The sequence below is a fragment of the Myiozetetes cayanensis genome, unplaced genomic scaffold (genome assembly GCF_022539395.1).
Source record: "Myiozetetes cayanensis isolate MyiCay16 unplaced genomic scaffold, myiCay2020 scf9, whole genome shotgun sequence".
NCBI lineage: Eukaryota > Metazoa > Chordata > Aves > Passeriformes > Tyrannidae > Myiozetetes > Myiozetetes cayanensis.
Genome location: NW_026088185.1, coordinates 14,930,064 through 14,953,122, shown reverse-complemented (window position 1 = coordinate 14,953,122; position 23,059 = coordinate 14,930,064). Strand labels below are relative to the sequence as shown.

Here is a 23,059-nt window from a genome sequence, read left to right as displayed (position 1 = left end):
CAGCAGCCTCTGGATATCACCAACAGCTGGGAAGCACTACCTTCCCACCAGCACAGGGGCATTCGGAAGAGGACACGGAAGTGACTCCGTGTTTTAGCATTAGTTACCACCCAAGATATGCCCAAGGTTGAAATTTTTGTGTCTGGCAAAGTTATAAGTAACTAAACCCCATTACATTTACATGATGTAGGAAAGCATTATGTAATCTTTACTATTCCAATCTGCAATTAGAAAAGACATTTCTGTGATCCTCTTTACTTAAAAATAAAAAAGCAACCTGCATATAACAGTAAGCATTCTGTTCCACACTGACAAATTTAACTGTTATTTATTTCATGTTTAAGCTGAGCTTCATCAGGTAGGGATGGAAGACAAATTTATCTTAGAATTAAAAAAAAAAAAAAAAAAAAAGGGGAAAGGGGAAGGTACCTCACTAGTCTATTTAGGAGAAAATAATTACAAAGTTGGATGTCAGTCCATGAATGCTTTTAATTTTAAGAAACCTCTAAGATGACACAAATGATTTTTCTGGAAGCAGTCTGAACATTCAGGTTTCATGACTGCAATGTTTAATCAGAATCAACTCAAAAGGCACATTACCACTGCTTTCAAGAACAAGATGAATAGTGTTATGGCAGCATATAGAGACGTGCCTTCCTTAGCCTCACTGGAATCTGGCAGTATTAGCATCTGCTCTTCTCTACTACTAAACCTATTAAAAAACCTAGAAACCAACAAAGCATACAACCAACCATATTCAGAAGTGAACTACCACTTCTGAAAAGCTCAGCCAATACAAACATAAATGTCTGTATGCAAGTTAGAATAACTATTAAAAAAAAAAATAAAAAGGCTTGGTGATCGGAGCCACAATACAGAGAATACAACAAAGGAAGCAAACTGGTATACACAGACAACAGCATGACATTGCCACTTTTATTCTTCTTCAGTTCTGAAGAGACTACTTCATAGAACTTGGGGAAAAAAGTAGTATTAATGTTTCCTGGACAGTTATCTGGGCTTGGGACAACATTACTCCCTCACATCTCCTTTTTTCAAACACGGTTCTTTCCAGAACAAAACAGGCAAGCACTTGGCCCAAAAGGTTTGCATTTCCCATTGAAGAACAACATGCAAACCAAAACAATGATTTTTCCATACTGCCACCATAAAAGGGAGGTCGTTTTTTCCACAACTGACAAACAGAACATTAAATGTGGGAACACTGACTTGGTTTTCAAACAGATTTCCCAGTTTCTACTGAGTACAAAGAGTACTTTGGTTCAGTTTTTAGACAGTTATTGTTACACTAATATATGTAAAGACATACATCAGAATGAGACTGTGGAATAATTAATGCTTACTAGAACAAGAATGCCTACATCTGTTCCACAAATATGGCCAAGTCCTTAAGTCAATGAGATGACTTGTGTGGATGACCATTTGGCACTTTCATCACTTAACAAAAGACAACAAAGCTGTTTGAAAAACCCTAAAACTTCCACAACTAAAATGTTGTGCAATATCCCCATATACCAATTGAAGTATTTATTTTTAAGTAATCTAAATGTATTCTTTGCTTCTCTCTCACCAATGAGAATTTTTTTGTCTTCAGTAAAACAAAAAAAAATTGGATCCTTGAATTGTGTTTTAAAACCATTTATAGATTACACTAAGCAAAGTACACTTAGCACTCTTTGGTTATGCCATTGTTGCTCTGTTTCCAGAAGAGAAATTTAAAGGGATACAAAAGCAAGCATTTATCCAAGAGGTTTTTTTCCTTTTTAAGTCAGTGGCACAAGAGAACAAAACAAAGCTACGATAAAGATCAATCTCTGGATCTCAAGGAAAAAAGAAACGCAGGTAGCTAAGCCAGGATCAAGAACTGTCTCTATAAGTTTGCAGGGTCACATGCACTGAACTTAATCAACAATGATTTTATAGCAAGGTATGGATGACAGGGTATTCAAGTCAGCATTTAGCACATTTAAGCAGTATTTTAGTTTTAAACACTTGAGTTGCTCACTAACTTCAGTAAGACTTTGCATATTTTTAGACAGTGCACACTGAAGCACTACAAGCTACAAGGATTGGGCACATAACAAAGAAAGAGGAGGAAGCTTTTTTACTTTCAGCAGTGCCACCTTTGCGAGCTTAGGAGTTTGACTGGAATGGTTCATTAATTTGCTTTGTAATTTAAGGGCATTATCAATAAAAAGAAATTATGAAAGTTATCCCAAGAAAGGAGGATAGAAATACACAAGATGAAACAAAAAACCAAAAAAAACCCAGATATACAGATTGAAAGGACACAGGCAAGCCTTAGTACATATCCCTTAGCTCACTAGGATGTATATTTTTAATTTAGTCAGACAGTATCACATTCTAGACAAACATTTATGTAAAATTAATTAGGTATTGAGGAGTAAATGAAAATTTTAAAAAAATTAGAAAGATCCCATCCACCACTGGAAGAAAAAGCAACTCTGAATGCCTTTCAAATCACCTTGGTATACTCAGAAGATAGTCTAGTGTGACACTCAGCTCATCCATACTCGTCTGTTCAAGGCATAATGGAATTGTCAGAATGAGGCCACTCCTTCTGTCCTTCCCTCCTATTTCAGAACGAAAAAGTAATTAGAAAGTTAATGTGATGACTTTAAGGTAAAATAAATACTTTTTATTTAAGTAGTCTCAAAATACATCATAAAAGCAATCCTTAAAGTTGCTGTGAAAATCTCAACTGACATTTCACCTCTCAGTTGTGAGGATTCACTCACCACATTGATATTTAAGACATCACCAACACTTCAGAGCATAGCCCACATCCACAGCTGTCAGTTTTTCATCTAATACTTTCAATATAAACAACACAAATCAAGTGTTCCAGAAGCATTATTTTTGTATATCTAGATTACATTGTTAAAAAGTATTGCCTAGACCTTCTACACTACCAGCCCATCAGAAACCTGGTCAGCTTCCAAGGTGAACATGTACCCAAAATCTCCAGTTGGAGCTCCTGGAAACACTGACTACACAGAGGATTTTGTACCACACAGGCTGCCCATGGCATGTACTCAAAATTGGTAATTCAGTCATCAAACACATACCTGGTTCTAGACCTACTTACAAACAGGTAACAGTCATCTCATAATTGAGGTAAATATTTCTAACCAGTTGCCTTAATCTTTCATATGCATTTTCAAGCGTTTCTGGTAAAAGTTACACAAACGATATGGGCAACAGTAAGTTTTAATAACAATCACAACACATTTAAGCACACGTAGTAGTCAGTTACTAAACAATTTTCTCTATATTTTAGAAAAACTGTACAAAGATAACGATATTCGCAGGTTTATTTGGGATGAAAAAGAAGGAAATTAAATTTCCATAACCTGAGAAAGAACATCTTTATTCTCAAATTGTGTAATTCTCACTGTTAAAGCAATTAAATCATGCTTTTGCTTCATAAAAGTTCTTGAATAATGGTAGAACTGAAGTTCTATCTAATCAGTAAGAACTTTTTACAGAACAGCAATAGCTATGCAGAAATAAGACAAAGCACATGAGCACAGTAATGCTTGCAAGATGCATACACATACATTGACATCATTTGATAAGAATTCTCCCCATCCATGAGATGTAGGCAAGATAAGGAACAAACACTGTCTGTTTACACAACATATGTTGGAGACTTAATTGCAATCGGGTTTTTTCCTTGTTTGTAAAGCTTTGCAAACTCTCCAAAGAGTTTTAAAAATCTACTAATACACACACATTTTCCACATCTTCATAAAAAGACCGACTGCTTTCAGTCATCCATTGCAATAGCTGTGTTCCACTCCCTTTCTCTTTTCTGGGAGAGAATTTCTGCTGGAAAACAGCAACACACTTTTTAATAACTACATTTCTAAACAGAAGAATTAAAGAGTGGTGATGTATGAGAAAGGACAAATGGAGAGTTGCTTTCTGCAGAAATTAAGAGGGTGTCACAGGTTAAAGCAACAGTTATTATAGATTGTCCACCCTTCTCTGTTTTTGAATAGCAGAAAGCCTGAAAATTGGAGTGAAGGAGCAGAGAATATTTGGATTTAAACAGCATTTGCTGAACTGACTAAACAAAACACAACCCAAATCCCCAAAAATATAATCTCTTGACATTTCACAGAAAGACCACAATAATTATCTAAATCATTAGTTCCTTACAAGTCATCTTATGTAACAACTGACATTTAAATTAAGGAAAGGAACTTAGAGCATCACAAAAAAAAAAAATAATTTGCACTAAAGTGGTTGTTCAAGCTTTTTGCTGAGTTAGTAGCTTGCCTCTTTTCCCCTGCTATTTGTAATGACCTACCAGCAAGAAAAGTACACAGCCACGGATTCCAAATCTGAGGAGACACTGCTCCATTAGAAATCACTGTTTTGCTTCCAGAAAAAGGCAGGATCAATATCGTTTGTAACAATTTATCTCAAAAATGCCAAGAGATTTCAGCATATAAGCACTGCAGTAAGTTTTCCTAAAACATTATTTTCCTGATTATACGTTTTTAATCATTAGTATGTTTTAACTTATGAAACTATATGAAGTAAAATTGATTTAAAGGGACATGATGAACTGATTTCTCTGTCAAGTTCTTTTACTTACACTGAGGAACACTAAAAAAACCCAGTGCATGAATCTTTACCATTCATTAAATTAAAGCATCCGTTATTACCAAGCAATTCCAAAAAGGTCAAACCTACTTAGAAATATGTAGGTTCAGAAAGGTTACTAACATTTAAAAATGCACTCAATAAATTACTTTCCACTAAGAATGTTTGTATTTCAAAATGGATCAGGCAGATTTAATTGCAAATTGAAAATGCACTCTAGTTAATGAAAGCTGCCCCTTGCAGCAGAATGCTGAACAGCCACCATACTACCCATCTGCTGTTCCTGTGCAAGAAACTCCCCACTGTCCCAGGCTTTAATGTGAATTGAGTTTTAGGGGTTTGCTTGTTAGTTTTTAAACATGAATTGCTTGATTTGAAATTGCTGGGAACAGCAGGCAAATTCAAAGCAAAACATTCTACCAACAAAAAGAAGAGGTTTCACTTCTCAAGTGATTGGAGCAGGCTAAACTAGATTATAAACTATAAATGAACTAAAATAAACTGAAAAAAATAAACTAAAATAAACTAAACCAGAAGAATATTTAAGGCAACACTTCAATTTGACAAGAAGTTGACAAGTGTTCTGTAAGTTACCTACTTACACTAAATCAGACCCTCAAACACCAAGAACTAACACAGGTATTTATGACAGGAGTGAAACCAGCATGAGAATGTCATTCATCATTTCAAGTACTCCCTTCCTTTTTTTTTTTTTCCTGGTATAGGGAGAAGAAAGTTACCTTCAGACTAAGATTCAAGAAGTTTTAATAAATACAAGGATAATTACAGTGCATAATTACTTTCCTGAATTAACTACTTGGCAATAATCAAACTGTTGCAATGCATGGCTAATTCTGCTTCCACATATTTCTATGCTGGAGAAAAGATGGGTAAAAAGGAAGAAAAATTCTTAAAGAAAATCCTGAAAATATTCACTCTGCATTTCTAAAATCACATAAAAAAAAAAACCTGAAAGGATTATTTTTGGATGTTTGCTAAATTATCGTTCTTTTATATATGGACTGACTTCTTGTCAACAACTTTGTGGGTTGAGTTACAGGCTACAGCAAAACCAAGTCCTAAATGCCAACAGCAATAGCTTGGCTACTAGATTAAAAGTTTCAGAGATTCTTTTGAAATATGACAAAGCACTAACTGACAATATATTTCCATTAAATACATCCGGCAAATACAAATAACCAATTTAAATATACCACCCAAATTATGCAGGGAGGAAACAGCTGAGGAAAACTGAAACCGTACCTGAAAGAAAAGCCAATTTCTTCTTCAGAATGGGTAATATTACTGAAGCTTCCATTCTACTTCAGATAATTTTCACCGCTCTGAAACACAAGAAGTTAAAGTTGTCAAGTATGGGAAATCAAACGCAGTGTTTCACTACAGTAAGCACTGGACACAACACTTTTGTACTTTTGTGAAGGAAACTCAGAACATTGTAACCAAAATCCAAAGTATTGTAAAAATTTAAGAAAAAACATACGCATTTATTTATCATTTATTTATCATACACATTTATCCATGCAAATAATCAATTCAACATTTCTTTCTCCTCACTGTGGTGGGGGGGAGAACAAAGAATCCAACCACAGAAACCAATGCAGAATCTCAACCAAGAACACCAAGATAATTTTATATAAAAGTCCCATTTCCAAATCTTATTAAACTACAATTAATTTACAGGTAGATCATCTGTTTGCTCATTCAGATGTAAAATGAGTGCAAAAAGATTGCAGTTTTGCACAGTCTCATATTACCAAGAATATAATAATTATCTGGATATGTTGTGCTACATTTATGTCAGGACACTGCCATTACCCTGCCATCAGCAGGTCTTCCTTTGAAGAAAAACATCCAACAGCCTGAATAACTATGTCTAACCTATACCTGGAAATGCTTCTGCTCCTTTTGCTTCCTTCCTACCCTCATGCCATTTTTATTGCACTGTGAACAGCAATTCACTGTGATTAAGCTTCTGTGTTTTGTTGACAAACTGACAGAACGCTTGAACTGCAACCTCCTCTTCCAGCCTACACAAAGTAGCAACTGGCATCTGCTTGTAACTTTTGAGTTCATACTTGCACAAATCAATCAATTTAATTAAAAACCCTAATTCTGCACAGAAATACAATTCCAAGATATGCAGCAGTATCCAGTCAAAATAAAAAACAGATCAAGTTTTTTTCCTTTCATTCCAGACACAGGGCTTCAGACTGCAACCTGGCATTCTCCATCTAGATACTTCAGCATTCATGCATACAAATAGAACTTTTTTTCCTGGCATGGGGGAAGTTAACTGAATCAAAGCTATAAAGGATCTAGGAGAAAAAAAAAAAAAACCAATAAACCCAGAGAAATCCAAATAGAGAGTCTGAGGTAAAACAGAATATTTATTCCTTTTTGTGTTAAAACAATGAGTTTCATTACAAACAAACAAAAAAAGAATTACTATATTATTATAAACCAGAAAAAAAAATGTCTACAACTTTTAACTGTCTCTTCCTGTTCCAAAGTGTAATGTGTCACAATGTTCACTCCCATCTCTTATCCCAAAGTCTCCATATTTGTCATTTTTGCCAATTACATAAATTCACATTTCACATATTACAGAAAGAAACAAACAACTTTCAGTTCTTTCAGGAAACTGAGTCCCAAGACAGCCTGCACTTCAAACAATTACTCAAAAAAGCATCCTATTAAAGCTATCTTCATTTGTTATTTGTTGCATAAATCACAAAATTCAAGAATACTCAGGCAATCATTTTTGTCTCTCAAACCACTCAGTGTAAGCTCTTAAACTTTGGCAGGACTTTATTTTTAATTTTTTTAAATGTGGAATGAGTACCTGAATGACTTTTCCCTCTCCTTCCCAAGTTATAATTAAAAATTATTAAAAACGCCTCTTTATTATAATCAAGAAATAAAGTTCAAACCTACACACACTTTATTATCTTTATAGTTTCTCATATAAACAAAAGTTTGCATCAACTTACTGACTCTGGGAGATGTTTCTTTGCAGTTCTGAAAAGACCTATTTGTTTAATGTGAAAGCACTGCCTGGCTTTCTGCCACAGTAGTGGCGCTGTCCATGGATCAAAATAGTTCTTTTATTCAGTATTTCCTGGAACCAAAGGAAGCATTCTGCTCGGAGTGGAGGGAGATGAGTCAGAGCAACTACAACAATTGCTGACCATTCCAAACACCTGGCCTTTGTTCCAGAAACTCTTTAAATTTTTCAATTACCTCTCTTCTGTGAAAGCTCTGTTGGGCTTCATCTAGAGGAAAACTCACCAGAGCAGGTTATCAGAACATATCAGAAAAAAAAAAATCTCAGGATGAATTAAACAAAATATCTTTTTTTAATGTTGGAAAGTGAAACAATTTCAAGACAGCTGGCATCTACTTTCCACTGGGAGCTACCAAAAGGTACACTGCTTAAAAGCAGATCCAAGTGTATTTAGACCTACAAATAATATGTAAAGTCTTTGATTTGTCTGGAGGAAGACAAAATGACAGGCTCTTAAAACTGTCCACCAAGCTCTCAATTTAGCATGAGGAAAGAATTATTTGCTGCTCAAAGTTGTACCCCTGTTTAGCTGAAAGAAACAGATTCAGTGTCTATTCATTAATAAAAACCCCACTTGGACTCATTACATAGGAAAAAGCTACAAAATTAAAACAAGAGTACTGAAGAGAACAGATTTCACTTGAGGAAAGTGAAATTCTTCAGAAGCTGCATTTTATCACTTCCAAAGACATAATTTTATATGCTGGAATTTTACAGACATGAAATAAACTGAAGAGGTTAAATTTGTTTGCTGAATTTCAGAAATTTCCCACCTGCAGTCTACTTTGCCAATTAAAATACCATATGCCAAACTGTAAACTTTGTAGTTCTTTTATTTAATATGTTTCCTGCACACACATTGAAGAACCTCACTGAACTTGTTTAGAATGACCTAACCTTTCAGTTTTTTTAATCACTAATGTCAGTCTCCAACAATGCATTCATTCTTGTGAGGATTTCCACAGAAAGGTGGCAACACTAAATTCACACAGGTTTGTGTATTTCAAACCTAAATATATGAAAGATGTTCCAGTGAAATAGAAAACTCTTCCAAGCCCCTTGACAAGCAGAAACTAATACTACTTATGGAGAAAATTCTCTTAAATATTTAGATGAAACACATATATATTAAGGAGGGGATGGGAGGTTGGGAAGATAGTAAACAAATAGTTTTAAAAAATTACAGAATAGGTAAAAAGACAAACAATATTTCAGGTTGCACTCCAATGTGAAATCAAATTGTAACTTGATAGGCTGCATCCTCTGCCATTTCTAGGCTCTGGAAAGACTGTAAAGTACATTGTTTTACTCCACACAGTCAAAAATTCCAGAAGTTCATTCAAAAAAAAAAATCCACAAAACTCATACACAATAAGAACTATGAGCAACTCATCATAAAAGTGCAGAATTTCTGATGAACAATATCACCTTCATTTTGTGCTACCCATCCTCAGTGTCATTTAATTAAAAAAAAAAAAAAAAAAACCAATGTCCAGACACTGTTTAAAACCATTCTAAAAGTCTGTTAAAGACAGAGAGACAGAGAGCAGAGGGACAAGTTGACAGACTCCATTGACTAGACGGCTGGAAGTAAGATGTCAGAGAAAAGCTGCCCTGCAAGTAACAGGTGTTTTCTTTCTAAGCAGCCCAGTGAAAACCACTTATCAAAAATAATCAAAACAATTTCAGGCTTAATGAGAATTAATATTAACATGTTTATTCATATGCATTAGACCTGAAACATTTAATACTCTCAGTACATGGTGCAAGGTCTTTAAATGGGTTAGACTGTTCACAAGCATCTGTTGCAAGTTTCAAAGAAGGAGTACGTTCTTCATTCCCTTATCATGTATCACACAAGACTCTGTAGCTGGTCTGCCAACCACAGGACTAAAAGTAAGAAAAAAAATCTGGTTTCTATTCGCTGTTCTGCTATGAAATATACATATGGCTTTCAGCAAGTCATTTATCCTTTTTAGTCTCCATTCAGTCCCTCCATCTAATTCTCTTTTTACAAGAGTATTGTGATGTTTAATTCATTAATGTTTTTTGAAGACTTGAGAGATTAGAAGGAGCTCCACAAATCTGCCTATAAATAACCCAGCAGCAGATGGGCAGCTACATTCAAAACTGTAGCAGCTTGCAAGTCCAGGCACAAACAATAGCACAAATAACAATAGACATTCTGAAGTACGAGGGGGAAAAAAGCCTCAAATCATATAGGATGAAAATATTTTTTCTTTTAAAATCAACTTCTGAATTGCAGATCTTCAAAATTAACAACTTCACTCTCTGAAGTCATCATGCAGGCTTTTTCAGATGCTAACTTCAACCCACAAAGCCTTACCCCACTCTTTCCCTGGATCAGCTTAAAACAAGTTCATCTGTCCCACACAGAAATAAAACCCTTGTGTAAAAGACAGAGAAAGCTGAATACCACAATTATCTGTGTAGACTATTATTTCTCCTTCCTTTAAAATTACATTAAAGGAGGTCATCTCTCCCAGTTAAGTTGCACAGAGAAAACACAAACAAAGGTGTCTCCACAGCTGATGTCCCAGGGTAACTTAAGAAACACAAACCTGCCCCAAAAAATAGAAAAGGTGTGTGGATATTCATTAGTTAATGTTGTCTTCAATTAAAAAGCACATGAAACTGGGCTACTCAGATGGGCAGTTTCGAAATATCAATAAAACATGACAGGTGAATATCAGCTTATGTACTCAAATGAAGTATTTGACTTTTACTCTTTAACGTATTATGAACAGCACTAATATTTAACAGAAGAGCCCTCTAAGACCTCAGGAGAAAAGATAACTGCAGATATTTAGGGAAGATCAAATCAAATTTTTTGCCTTTTCAACCACTTTTGTATTTTTTTTTTATTATCTGTAAAAACTATCCATAAAAAAAAGCATACTTGAGTTTTATATGATGTCTGATTTTGAAGCTGTACACAATGAAAATATTTCTGTTCTTCCATAACCTGCCAATTCACACTAAAGTATGAAGAAAATACAAACCATAGTCTCAGTATATTTCATGAGTATGTAAACTAGTTTAAAGCAAAATGCAACCACCCAACGTCATTTCCATTACACATACGCAGTTAGTATAACTCAGTAACTTGCTATGGCAGTTGAATGGACAGATTGAAAATGTGCTCTGATTTGGGTTAAAGCTGGGGTTAACAGTGTGCTAGGCCATGATCCAAAACCACATTGTCACAGCCATGCCAAATTTAAGCTTGGAAAATTTCCAATTCTTCTGCTCCATTTTCACCTGAAGGTTCAAGTCTTACCTTATAGGCTTTGTCTTTTAACTATAATTAACAATAGAATTTGGAAGAGCTGTCTGTTAACTACTTTCTCTTTTTAACCCATCTTTCATATTTCTTTCCCAGCCTTTTTCAACTCCTCAACATTCTGTGAAAAGTGAAATAAAAAGAGAGCAACAAAAAGAAGTGATGAACAATATAATGAATAGCAAACCAGCAAATGGAGAACAGGTGAGTAAGAGGTTATGCCATCTGAGAAGAAAAAGACATTGTGCACCTGAATTTTATCTTTGATCTCAGCCAACTATTCATTTCACAGAATGGTAGAGTTTGTCCTCAGACTTCAAGCAAAAACCAGAGGAAAAGAAAAGAAGGAAGAGTACCAAGCACAGAAACAATATAATTCAGGATGCACAATAAGATCTGCATGTACAGCTGTGAAACACAATACCAACACCTCAGTCTTTCCATACAACAAGGTCAACCACAGGATATTGTGGAGCAATTAGCACACTCCAAAGAACAGCACTCCTTGGATTCACAGGCCATGTTCACAGAGAGCAGGCTTGTTTCAACCCAAAGAAACACATGCAGACATTCATAATGATGCTACAACATGTGACATAAAAAATGATAGCTTGCTAGAGTTTTCTACCCTTTCCAGCCTCAGTCCAAGCCAAACACACATGATCTATGCTAAGTCACAGCAGCTTTCAGGCTTCTTTAATCTAGAATAGTAGAGAAAATAAGTCACAGGTTTTGGATGGATCTCCACACTCCCTTTTCTGTCATATTTACAGTGACAGACACCATATTTACCTTCCTGCAGAACCCTACGGCTTGCCCTTGTAAGGTGTTACCACAGGCAACAGAAGACCAATCTACCTCATACCCTCCCTCCCTTGCAACAGGCAGCTAAACTAGCAGAAGCTGCAGTCACCTGGTACAGTCCTAACTCACTTAACACTATCAAGTGACCACAGAATACATAAAATGATGACATTTGAGAGGCCGCTTCTTCCGCCACTTTCTACATAGTAATAGGTTAATTGAAAGGCTATGTTCAAAGCACAGCTGAGACATTTGCTCTTCTTCATCACACCTGCCTAAGACCTATTAAAAAAAAAAAAAACAACTTACGTTTACCTCTTAAAATTTTACTTAGGCAAAAGTCATATAGAAATAGTACAGAAATCAAACAGATTGCAAATTGTCCCACAGAAATAGTTTTTGAGTCATAGGTTGAGGGGAAGAAAAGTAAGCAACAAATAGTAAAATCAGACTATATACTCCTAACCCCCTGTACTCAAACAAACAGAAAAACCCCCACCAAAACAAACAAACAAGTCCTAAATGCTTGCAAAAATAGATACCTTATCACCAGTTCTTTAAGGAACTATTCAAAACCAGTTTGTGATGAGAGATTAGAGAGCTCTTCTGCCTTCAGTACTTCCTAAAAAGAACTAAGGCAGTGGGAGGAACAAGACTGGACAGTCCAAGCCATAAGCAGCCGAGTTGAAAGACAAAGTCAAAGACGAACAGCTGTACTGATGAGTACAACTGTTGGCAGTCTGGAGCAAATGAAAACATGCTTTCCTCTGGGGTGCGAGATTAGAACTTGTTGTTCCTTTTCTAACTCTTATACAAGAAAACAATCTACAGCTTTATAACAATACATGTATTCGGCGTTGGCTGCGAGTGCATGTGGCTCAGGGCCACAGGAGTCACTTCTCAGCTCAGTATAGTGACACTCAGTTGAATAGAAACAAAAAGAAACGCTGCTCTAAACTGAAAATCATCTCAAGTGGCAGGGGTATGAAAGGACAAGGTACTTTTCGAAAAGAAAACTAAGGTGGGGTGTGTAGGCAAAAGTGTAGCACAACACAAAAGTAGTCCTCCTTTAGGTGGAGAAAACTGACACAAAATAAGAAGAAAACAAACAAGGTGCTACTAAAAAGACTATTTATAAATCTTTAAAATTTTGGGTTTGATAAATGACCAAAAGTAAGAGTAAGATTTTGTGTGGACCTTGAAACATCTACACAAGGTAGACACAATGGGGATAAAAATAAAAACCCCTTCATAAGAAATAAGTAAATAATTTGAGAATTCTGCAAATGTTAACCAAACAGGAAAGTACAAGAGATTGAAATACATCAGATCTGGTACATAAATACCTTGTTCATATTTTTAAGTTTCTAAATATTTCAGAAATACACTAATTCACTACTCTGCAATGCAAAAATTTTTATCTGAGCTGTCCTTGAATTAGTGGGTGCAAGAGAAATAAATCTTGCCTTCACTTTGATGGATGTCTTCAGTGTTTTTAATCAGGATAAAAATTCTGCACATTTCAACTGCAAATCACCAACTGGCCACAGCAACCACCTGCAGTAACCACAGCACCTCTCCCTCTCTCCTCCTTCCTCAAAATAAAACATGTAGCCTTCCACTACCAAAAAATTTAAACAAATAAATGGTCACATGCTTCAGAGAATGTAAAAGCAAGCTTTTTAAACTGCTACCTGCAGCATCCTGCATAGATGCAACTCACACACTTTACAGTTACACTATTTTCTAGGGTCAAATTAGAATGCAATATGAAAGAATTAGCAAACAGAATGCCAGCAGAGAGAAAAACAGACAACCTGCATTGAGGGTATACTGATTAGAAAGAAAGAATAACTTTTACCAACACCAAAAAGTAGACAACCCTTGGCAACTTTCATGTACGCATTATATGTCCATCCTGATCCTTTGCGTCAAGAATGAGCATTTATTTTCTCAAGTTCAGCCACAGATAGAATTTAGTGAACAAAAAATCAAGTTAAAATCAAATTCATTTGTCTTATTCTTTCAACACAATTTTTCTCGGCCTTACTTGGTCTGGTCAACACTTGTCCTTCATGATACCTCTCTAAGAGCACATCTCAAATACAACTCTGCCAATGTCACAGGAGTTTATCTTGGCTCTAAATTCTCATGTGCCTACTACATCTACCTCCCCTGAATCATTGATTCTGCAAAGCCCTAAGTCATACCTTCATCTCCTCTTAACTATTGTAATTTCCTTCTTAATGGGTTCTTTATGTCTCAGCATTCCAAACTTCAGCTTGTCCAAAATGCAGCAGTTCATCTTCTCACCTGGAAACAGGAAAACAACACTCCAGATTGATTTTAACTTGCTTCCTTGTTTAGAGTCTGCTGTAAGGTTATCCTCAGTTCAAAAATCTCTCGCTCTTATTTAGTCTTAAGAGTAAAAAGCTTTGCCAATGCATTTTTATACTTGCTCAATCAATGTGCTCGTCTCTCATTTACCTTCCAACACAGCTTATCAACACCATCAGAGCAGCAACAATTACCTCCACGCTTCTAAAACTTCTTTCCTTCCTCTTACCCACAACCATAGAACCCTCTTAAAATTGGAATTCACTTATCTCCAGTCTTATGCTTTAACACCCTCTAGTACATTTATAGACACTTCTCTTCTAGTGAGACACTAACAGTGCACAAGACACAGTAACACAGGCTGCACTGACGGCTGCACAAACTATGTAATAGAACTTAAGCTTTGGTTATGTTATAGCGCCTTTTATACATTTTTTAAAAAGCCACAAAATGAAAACAAAGTAAAGCAAATAACTTAAAGCACGAGTTAAAACCTAGATAAGTTTTTACAAAACCAACTGGAAAGATATTGTTCTATGCAGTCTATTCACCAGTGTCAAAGCTTCATAAGGACCAAATACAAAGAAATGAAAATTGTAAAGATCTCATGTTTCTTACTTACCATTGGTACTGGAATGCAACACTGTCTCTTAGGGTTATAAGTTTGAGTTCCAGATCCCAGATTCTGCAAATTCAAAAGAGAAAGTATTTGACCTTATTTTTAGACTTTAATACTCAATCTAAAACTCAATTTCCTTGGAGGCTGAAAACAAGGGTTTCTACAGAGCTACATGATAGGGGAGTCAACATTGCCATTATATATTCACAAATGCTTCTAAGCTAGGTATTTGAGTTTAGCGGGACAGCAGGAATCCAATACTTCCTACCAAAACATATGGTAGACATCAACATTGTTTACAATTAGCAGGCAATGCTCCTGAGGCAGCACCGGAAGCAGCGGGAAAGTAACAAGAACCAGAATCCTTGCAGTCTGCTTTCAATCAGAGGTAACCTACCCAGAGTTTTACACTAAACTGAAAAATTCAACAATGCTAGTGAGTTTTCTTGTGAAGAAGAAGAAGGTATTCCTACAAAGTTACTCACTACCATAAAATTTAAAAAGGCAAATTATAACTTGAATAAAAAAATTTAAATAGTCCCTATTTGTATTAGAAGATGCAGAATTAATATATAAGTATCAAACATTAAACCTCAGCAAGTGCTTTAAGACTTGCATGAAACTTTGATCAAATTCCACCCACCAAATGAAATCCACCAACACCACCCAAGAAGTCAAAATTAGCCTGTGCTGTGTAACAGGTAAAGTCAAGATGACAAACACACTTCACTAATTTTACAGTTAACAGCAGTCATTACATTAATCGAACTCACAGTAAGTTTTAAATTTAAAAAAAAAAATGGAATTTTTCTAGTCAGCCTCAAAAAGATGCAGAGAAGGCAAGAGGACACACCTATGGATCAGAAACAAAAATATCAATAGCAAGTGCTCGAGACAGCTTGAGTAGAGACACAGTAGAAATCCTGCAACATCATTTCTAGGGTAGGCTCTGCTTACTTTGCCAGAAGCTACCTATTGAAGGTGCTCTGTATTTCCCCACCCAACCACAGTAACTGGGGAATAAAGGTGTTCCTCTTTATGTTCTCTCCCTAAGGACCCTTGACAGCTATGTAGCATTGTATTGAAGTTCTTCCAGAAGTTTCTCCAGTTCCCTTTCCTACTACTACTCTCAAGCAGCAGCCAACCGAAACTGAGCTGAACTTTACCTGACTCCTTTATTCTGTTGACAGAAAATAACAAAACTATTTACACTTTTCCTGTTTACACAAGCTTTACTGAGAAATGTGAATCCACTGCCCATTTAGAATTATAGCCTACAACTCCAGGAGACATCACACCACTTTTTCTTACAAGAAATTTAAAAATACATCTATTTCTATCTCTTAACTTGTATTTCTAGGAAAACTGATGTTACGGATCAACTCAATTGCAAATAAAATATCATCTATTAGCATACTACATTAGGAAAAATGGTTGACTGAGATGATTTTACAGGATTCTTCAAAGCAGTAATCTATGATGTAAAGAATGGTGTAAAATCCTAAAATCCATCATTAAAAACCACATCGTAATTCCTCCTAGTTTTGACAGGAGGTTTTCACACAACCACAAAATTATTAGGTTTAGAAGGGACCTCTGGTGATCCTCTAGTTCCAACTCCCTGCCGAGGCTGGGTCACCTACAGCAGGTTACACAGGAAGGTATCCAGGTGGGTTTTGAATATCTCCAGAGAGGGAAACACCACAATATAATGCTCTGCCTTGTTGCTTTTTTCCTGACAGAGAAAAGCACAATCAGCACCTCACCAGCAAGCAGCAGGCCTCTCTAACCAAGCTTTGGTTCTATTCTGTGGTTCACCCTTTTCTCCGTCTTAAGTTTCTGCCTGGTATAGACAATAGCATTAGGACTACAAAAGCTCACATTCAGAAAAAGAAGAACCCCTATTAGCACAGAAAGTAATCACCATCAGTAATCCTATCATGTAATAACAGCATTCATTATTTATATACACTGAATCTTAGCAGGCAATGTCACAGAATGGAGAAAAAGGGGGGAAACCCACAGTATTTCTTCATCACAGGGAATTTTAATGTGCGAACAAAGTCAAGATCTAATTGTTAGGACAATGCAGACATTGCAGTACTAAAAATGGAGAGGACATTGGTCCCCATTTCCTTTGGGATGAAGACAAATGAGAGAACAGCGGAAAAAGGCATCTATTAATACATATCTACCTAAGCCTTATCAATTCTGCTCATTAAAAAGCTCACAAAAAAAATCAAAAAATAAAGAGCCACTCTCCACTAATTGACTCTACTCTTGCTTTCGTACATTCGTTCAAATTCTTTAAGAAAAAGGATGCTTTAAAGCATCGCCTTCCGACAATTGCCTGGCTAAGCAGCTCTGCTTGGCAGTAGCAGGGGACAGACACCACAATTACGGGGGGGAACGGTAAAACTAATAGACAATAGACCTGTCAAAAATCAAAGCAAGGGTAACCACAGCTCTGATCAACCACGGCTTCAGCAGTGAATCAGCTTCCCGACCAGGCAGCGCTTCCAGAAACCCCGGAGCGCCCACCGCCGCGGCGGTGACACGGCCGTGACTCGTTCCTCCCAGCGCGCCCGGACTGACCAGCGGCCACGCACCGGGAACACCCGCACAGCAACCGAGGGGACCTGGGAGCCGAGAGCCGGCTCCTGCCCCCGCCTCCCTCCGGTGTGCTCCCCGCGCCCGGAGCCCGCTCCTTCCCCCCCGAGCCTGCCGTGACTCCCGCGGCGGGGTCCGGCGGGAGGGGCCACCGCCCTCCCGCGCCCGCACAAAGGCAAAAAGCTCCGCCGGTGGCGGCGGCCCCTCGGGAGTCCCCCTGGGGAGCCCCCCCGCCACGTATGTAGCGGCGGCACGAACAATACCCAAACCTGTTGCGCGGGTTCCCCTGGGCCGCACCGACCTGCCGTGCCCCCGGCACGGGAGCAGCCGGCGGGACCCGCCGAGGGGCTGCGGGCGGGGCGGGCTGGCTGCCCCGCCGCGCGGCCCGGCCACGGCCGCCCCTGGGCGGGCCGGGAGCCGCCGCCGCCCGGCGGAGCGGAGCAAAGCGGAGCGGAGCGCCCCGCGGCACCGCCGCCGCCCGGGAACAAAGCGCGGCCAGGCCGCAGGGCCTGCGCCGTCCTGCGCGGGGCTGCGGCGAAGGCAGAGCCCCCTCCGGACGCGGGTACTCACCCGGTGCGGCGCTGCGGGTGCTCGGGCTGGGAGGACGCGGGGCGGAGCCTGAACCCGCCCGCTCCTGCCGGGCTGCGGCGGCTGCCCTCGGCCGCTTCGCACCGCCTCGCCCGCCCAGCGGCAGCCCCTAGGGACGGGGACGGCTCCGACCCCTCCTCCGTCGGCAAGGAGACGGCGAGCGCCGGGCGCTGGCGGGCCCGCCCCAGCTCCACTGCCCTCGGCCCAGCGCCGCCCCCGCCCCGGGCACGGAGCCGCGGTACCGCCCGCCCGCCCCTGGCGGAGCCGGCCCGGAGCCCCGCCCCGCCCGCACACAATGCCCCGTGCAGGCGCTGAGCCCAGCAGGCCGCGGCACCGCCCGGCCCGGGCCCCTCGGCGGCGGTGGGGCTGCGGTCAGTACTCGGCGTAGGACAAGCGGGAGTCAGCCCGACGCGGAATTTTCAGTGCTGGCAGCCCTGCTACGATAAGAGTACTCGTGCTTTGCTCGGTGGAGGTACATCCATGTGCGTGCTGAAAGCGAGTCCAGGGGCTCACAGGTGAATGCTGGCCGCTCGTAGTGCCTCAGGCAGGGGTCGGCTGCCCCCTGGGCCACCAGCGTGCCACCAGTCGTGGAATCGCAGAATATCCAGAGTTGAAAGGGCCCTAAAAGGATCATCGAGTCCAGCTTGGCACTGACATGTATTTTGTTTCCCCTCCCACTCCCACCCGTAATCTGTCCCAGCTCCTGGACACGGACTTTAAAACTCTGTCACGCCAAGACTAACTAAAATAATACAAGTAAAAATGCAGAGAGAAATTCTGTGAAGAGAGCTGGCCAGGACACTCGTCTTGCATTCAGCCTAACTGCCGTAGGACAGGTTGCTGTCAGTCTTAAATCTCCTGCTGAGCACATCATTGTTAAGCTATATAATGGCTCTTCTAAAAGTTGGCTTCTGAAACTCTGTCTTAACCGTAATTTTGCTCTTGTTATTTCCAAAGCAAAGAATATAATTTACTGAATCTCATTCCAAATATGAAAACTGTCTCACAGAGGCTGCCACTGCTTTGTTTCTTCCTTCAAAATGGAGTGTGCAGAACTGGCTCTGTTTGCCACATTTCCTGGTGGCTGCCCAGTTGACATCTGCTGCAGCCATCGCCCTCAGCGTCACCATCAGGGCATGCCTGTGGTACTGACCTCATCCCTGGCCTCTGCTCACTCAGAAAGCTGTCCCTCTCTCAGCAACACCACCCATTGGACATGTAAGAGCTAAAGAGAAAGAATTGTCATCAAAATTTCCAGATGAGGCCTATCAGCCAAGGCCTGCCAGCCTCTAAAACATATCTTCTCTGTTGAGTCTTTCTTTCCTGGAAGAATACTTAAAACAGCAGCAGCAAAAAAAGAGAAAGAGCAAAATGACTTCTTTAACAATCTATAGAGATAAACAGGGAGAAATGATCTTCTTCAGCCTCCCACAAAAGGTATTTGCTGTAGAGATCCAAATAAAGTGATTTTTACTTTATTAAAAGAGGAAAATTTTAGCAATATTTTAAGTGTGTTCCCTAATGATTTAAGAATATGCTAGATACGACTTTTAGGTCACTCTTCTACATTTATGCTTATTGCATACATGGGGCCAAAAGGTAAGATAACAGAAAGAAGCTTTCACTGCTCATCAGTATTTACTTGAGATCCCACAGGCTGTATCTTTGTAATCTATGACTGTAGGACAAATAGTATTTCAGAACACTAGAAAAGTATTCTGATACCCAGCAACAATGTTCAGCACATGTAAAAACTCAGTGGGACTCATTGACATATATATCTCTAATCTTTGAAAGGACCAAAATCAACAAAGGGAAAACTATGGCTGATTGTCATGCTTGAGTTTTATTTTGTTATTTCACACTTCTAAGACCCTCCCTAGTGCAGATAATTACATTCTGTGTACCATATCCTATCACATAGCCTATATGGTAAAGGAAAGTATGCCTATTTATGTTGGGTGCTTTTGTTTTGGCTTGTGGATCTCAAAATCTTCAGTACACATGAACTCATTCATCCTAATAAATGTTCTCACGGTTACTTTTGAGGGAGGGGAGAGGAAGGGAGGGAGAGGAGAATTCAGGCCACAAGGACATAGATCCTGCTTCTCTGTTTTTCTGGTCACAACTGGAATCTCTTCTCAATGACTGAACAAGGCTCCTCCTGCAGACAGGAGGGGCAGAACTCTTGCAGTGGCTTCCATAAAACAGAGTAACTCAAAAGTCACTCTCATTTGTACTTTGGCTGGAGATGTGCTAGTTTAAGTATCAAGATGTTGCATCAGGTTTTCTGACTTTCCTTTTCCATCTATACTCTGCTAAATGCTTTTCCAGGACGGAATCTGACATGATTAATTTTGTTTAAGGTCATACCATCAGTTCAGAGTTGTAGTTAATTGCCTTTTCCATGCAAACTGCCAGTAGGAACAAAATCACAGTACATTTTTGTATCAAGGATCCATTTGATTAAAATGGGCTTTAATACATGCTGTTATTCCCCAGCAGCCATGCCAGATTTGCTCACATACAAATGAAAGTAAATAGGCTGAAAACATCCTGAGCTTTGGGAGCTGTGCTGTATGCCAGCACAACAGAGCCTTTGTTACAGGCAGAGCAGTGCTCTCATAACACAATTACTGCTTCCAGCTTCAGTTTCTGCACTTCCAGAAAAATCAACCTTCAAAGAAAAACAAACAAAGCCCCCATATACTTCTAATGGACCCCAACTCATCGTGGCACTGGTGACACTGACCTCAGGTGCCACCAGGTGTGACAGTGGCTCTCCTGTGCAACCCCACGGCCCTGCTAAACACCACTCTTGCTCCACTTGCCACTGGGCACAGGGAGATGCTGCCGGGCACAGCCTTGCACCAGGCAGGCTGGAAAACCTCCACCTGGAGTGATTTACTTTGCTACCTTGCTTGCTATTTCCTTCCACATCTCCGTGCAACAGATAGGCAATTGTTTTTTCTTTTAGCATGTAAAATGATACAAGTAAAATGAATGTGAGCAGTTAAATTAGTGTAAGCCAGCAATATTCAATGTATTGCCTAGAGATGTAAATTGCAGAACTATCCAATTCATAAATGGTATATACAGAAAATAAGCAAATAACTATATGCAGTGGAACTAGTGTAGACTGGCAGCAAAGAATTCTAAATAAAAAGTGTAGATTGTTTTTTATGTGGAGCTTTATGATCATAACAAGATGGCATAATCACATTCACGGTAAGCAGCAGAGGCATGTACTACTTTAAAACTTTATGTGTTTGTCATACAGCCAGATTCATATTGGCAAAACAGTGGAAAAAAGTCCCTTCTATGTTGATAAATAGTATCAGAAGGTTTGGGAAGTGAAAGTGACAGAAAAACATAAGCATTCAGTGCACATTCAAAACATCACAGAAACAAACAAAAGATCTGCTACAGAACTCAGTGTGTGACCTACCATTCACTGGCTTTTGAAGGTAAGGCACATTCACCTGCTATTAGCATCACGCTTTGAAATGTCCTTCTAAACACAAATAGTAGGTTTAAATCCTGAACTGAAGAGTAATTGTTTCTTCTGAAACAATTACAACAAAGCCTTAAATTGTGCTCTTAAAATGAACCGAAATACGAGTCCCAGATAACAGAAACCCATGAGACTGCATTTAATGACAAGCACAAGCTGAAAGCCCAGTGCTCTGAGTGGGCAGCACCTAGCAGGTTTGGAATGATCTACATTTCATTGTATTCATACTTATCTACTGGAGTGTAAAACAATCTTTTAAATAGATTGGCAATAATTTTGAAGTTCTTCAGTAAATTATTAAAAAAAAAAAAGAGAAAGTCTTTGTTTTATAAAGGTATTGTATGAGTGACATGCCTGTAATGAGAGACAGCAGTATGAAACTTTGCAAGATTGTAAAGAATCTGGGGCATTTTGTGTCTTTTTTTCATATGCTTCTTAGTGTTCAGGTAGAAACAATAAAGCATACCCTGATTTCATCATATCCTTCCAAGTACTAGAGGCTGTTAAATTATATGTCCCACAGCAAACTCTGCAGTGACTTTTATTACTTTAATTACTTTTTATTTTCTATAAAATACAGTCTTCATAACTTGGTCTTTCTTGTATAAAATAAAATAGAAGCCTAAAGGTGAGAAATATTTAATAGGAAGCAAAGCTATCTGTGGTCAGTAACTTGCTTCTCAGTTTTCTTAAACATGAAAATGGTTTCCTCACAAATTTATCTCTTCTTGTGAAGGAGAAATGGTTTCTGGCTGGCAGTAGACCCTGAGCCTCCATGATATGGGGGGAATGCCTTCCTGTCAGCACAGAAAATTGGTCTACAGAGTCTGGCTTGAGTCTTACGTACACTAACAAAGTGTACATCTGAGTGAATCTGTAGCTTCACTCAGAAGGTATGAGACAGCACAATGGACATGGGCATGTCTCAGGTCATGTTTTTGGCTGCAGGGGAAGGAGATGAGAACCACTTTCCCAGTCATGTTAGGTGCTTGTGCCATACCACTGAGCAGGTTTGGTGGGATGTCTACAGCCATAGTGTTGCCTGGTGGCTCAATCTGATCAGGGATTACTGCCATGGTGTTTGCTGAAGAAAAGGAACAGCTGTACTCACCATACCAGTTATCACATGAGGCATAACAGCTCTGAAAAGACATGACTCTGAAATGCTAGCTATAGAAGTAATAGAGAAAGAGTTGACAGTCAGTGACATTTTGAATGACTCCTGTACAAAGCACCTAATGTTCTGCTGCAACCACATCTGAAGCTCCATGCTGCTTTCTTCTGCTTGCACCACAAAAGAAAGAACAGGGATTTTTCTAATGAGACTTGATTACTTAGTGTCTCCCTGTAACTTGCTTGCTCTTTGGCATGAAGCTTATTAGCATTAGCCAGCAGGAGAAGCTGCACTTGGTACAACCACCATTTTTGTTTACATTAGATTTGCTTTTCACTTCCAGATTCAAAATTAACTATTAGCAAAATGTTAACATCACAAAAGAGGTTAGATGGTAATGTATGTCAGGGATCAAGAAATGAGTGTCC

The 23,059-nt window shown here is 39.1% G+C and overlaps 1 protein-coding gene across 3 annotated transcripts in view; it reads right to left on the bottom strand.

Moving 5' to 3' along the window:
- SESTD1 (SEC14 and spectrin domain containing 1) overlaps positions 1–18,156 on the bottom strand; it is a 55,067-nt gene extending 36,911 nt beyond the window's left edge. The window contains exons 1-5 of one of the 3 annotated variants that reach the window (XM_050339966.1): positions 17,986–18,156; positions 14,809–14,871; positions 14,060–14,162; positions 5,920–5,999; positions 2,507–2,615 (exon numbers count right to left, since the gene is read on the bottom strand). In XM_050339966.1, coding sequence (XP_050195923.1) covers positions 2,507–2,615; positions 5,920–5,974 — 164 coding nt within the window. In that variant the 5' untranslated portion in view covers positions 5,975–5,999; positions 14,060–14,162; positions 14,809–14,871; positions 17,986–18,156. Of the gene's footprint in view, positions 1–2,506; positions 2,616–5,919; positions 6,000–14,059; positions 14,163–14,808; positions 14,872–17,684; positions 17,704–17,985 lie in introns of those variants that run through there. The other 2 variants (XM_050339967.1, XM_050339968.1) reach the window with 2 other exon arrangements.
- Positions 18,157–23,059: the final 4,903 nt, after the last annotated feature.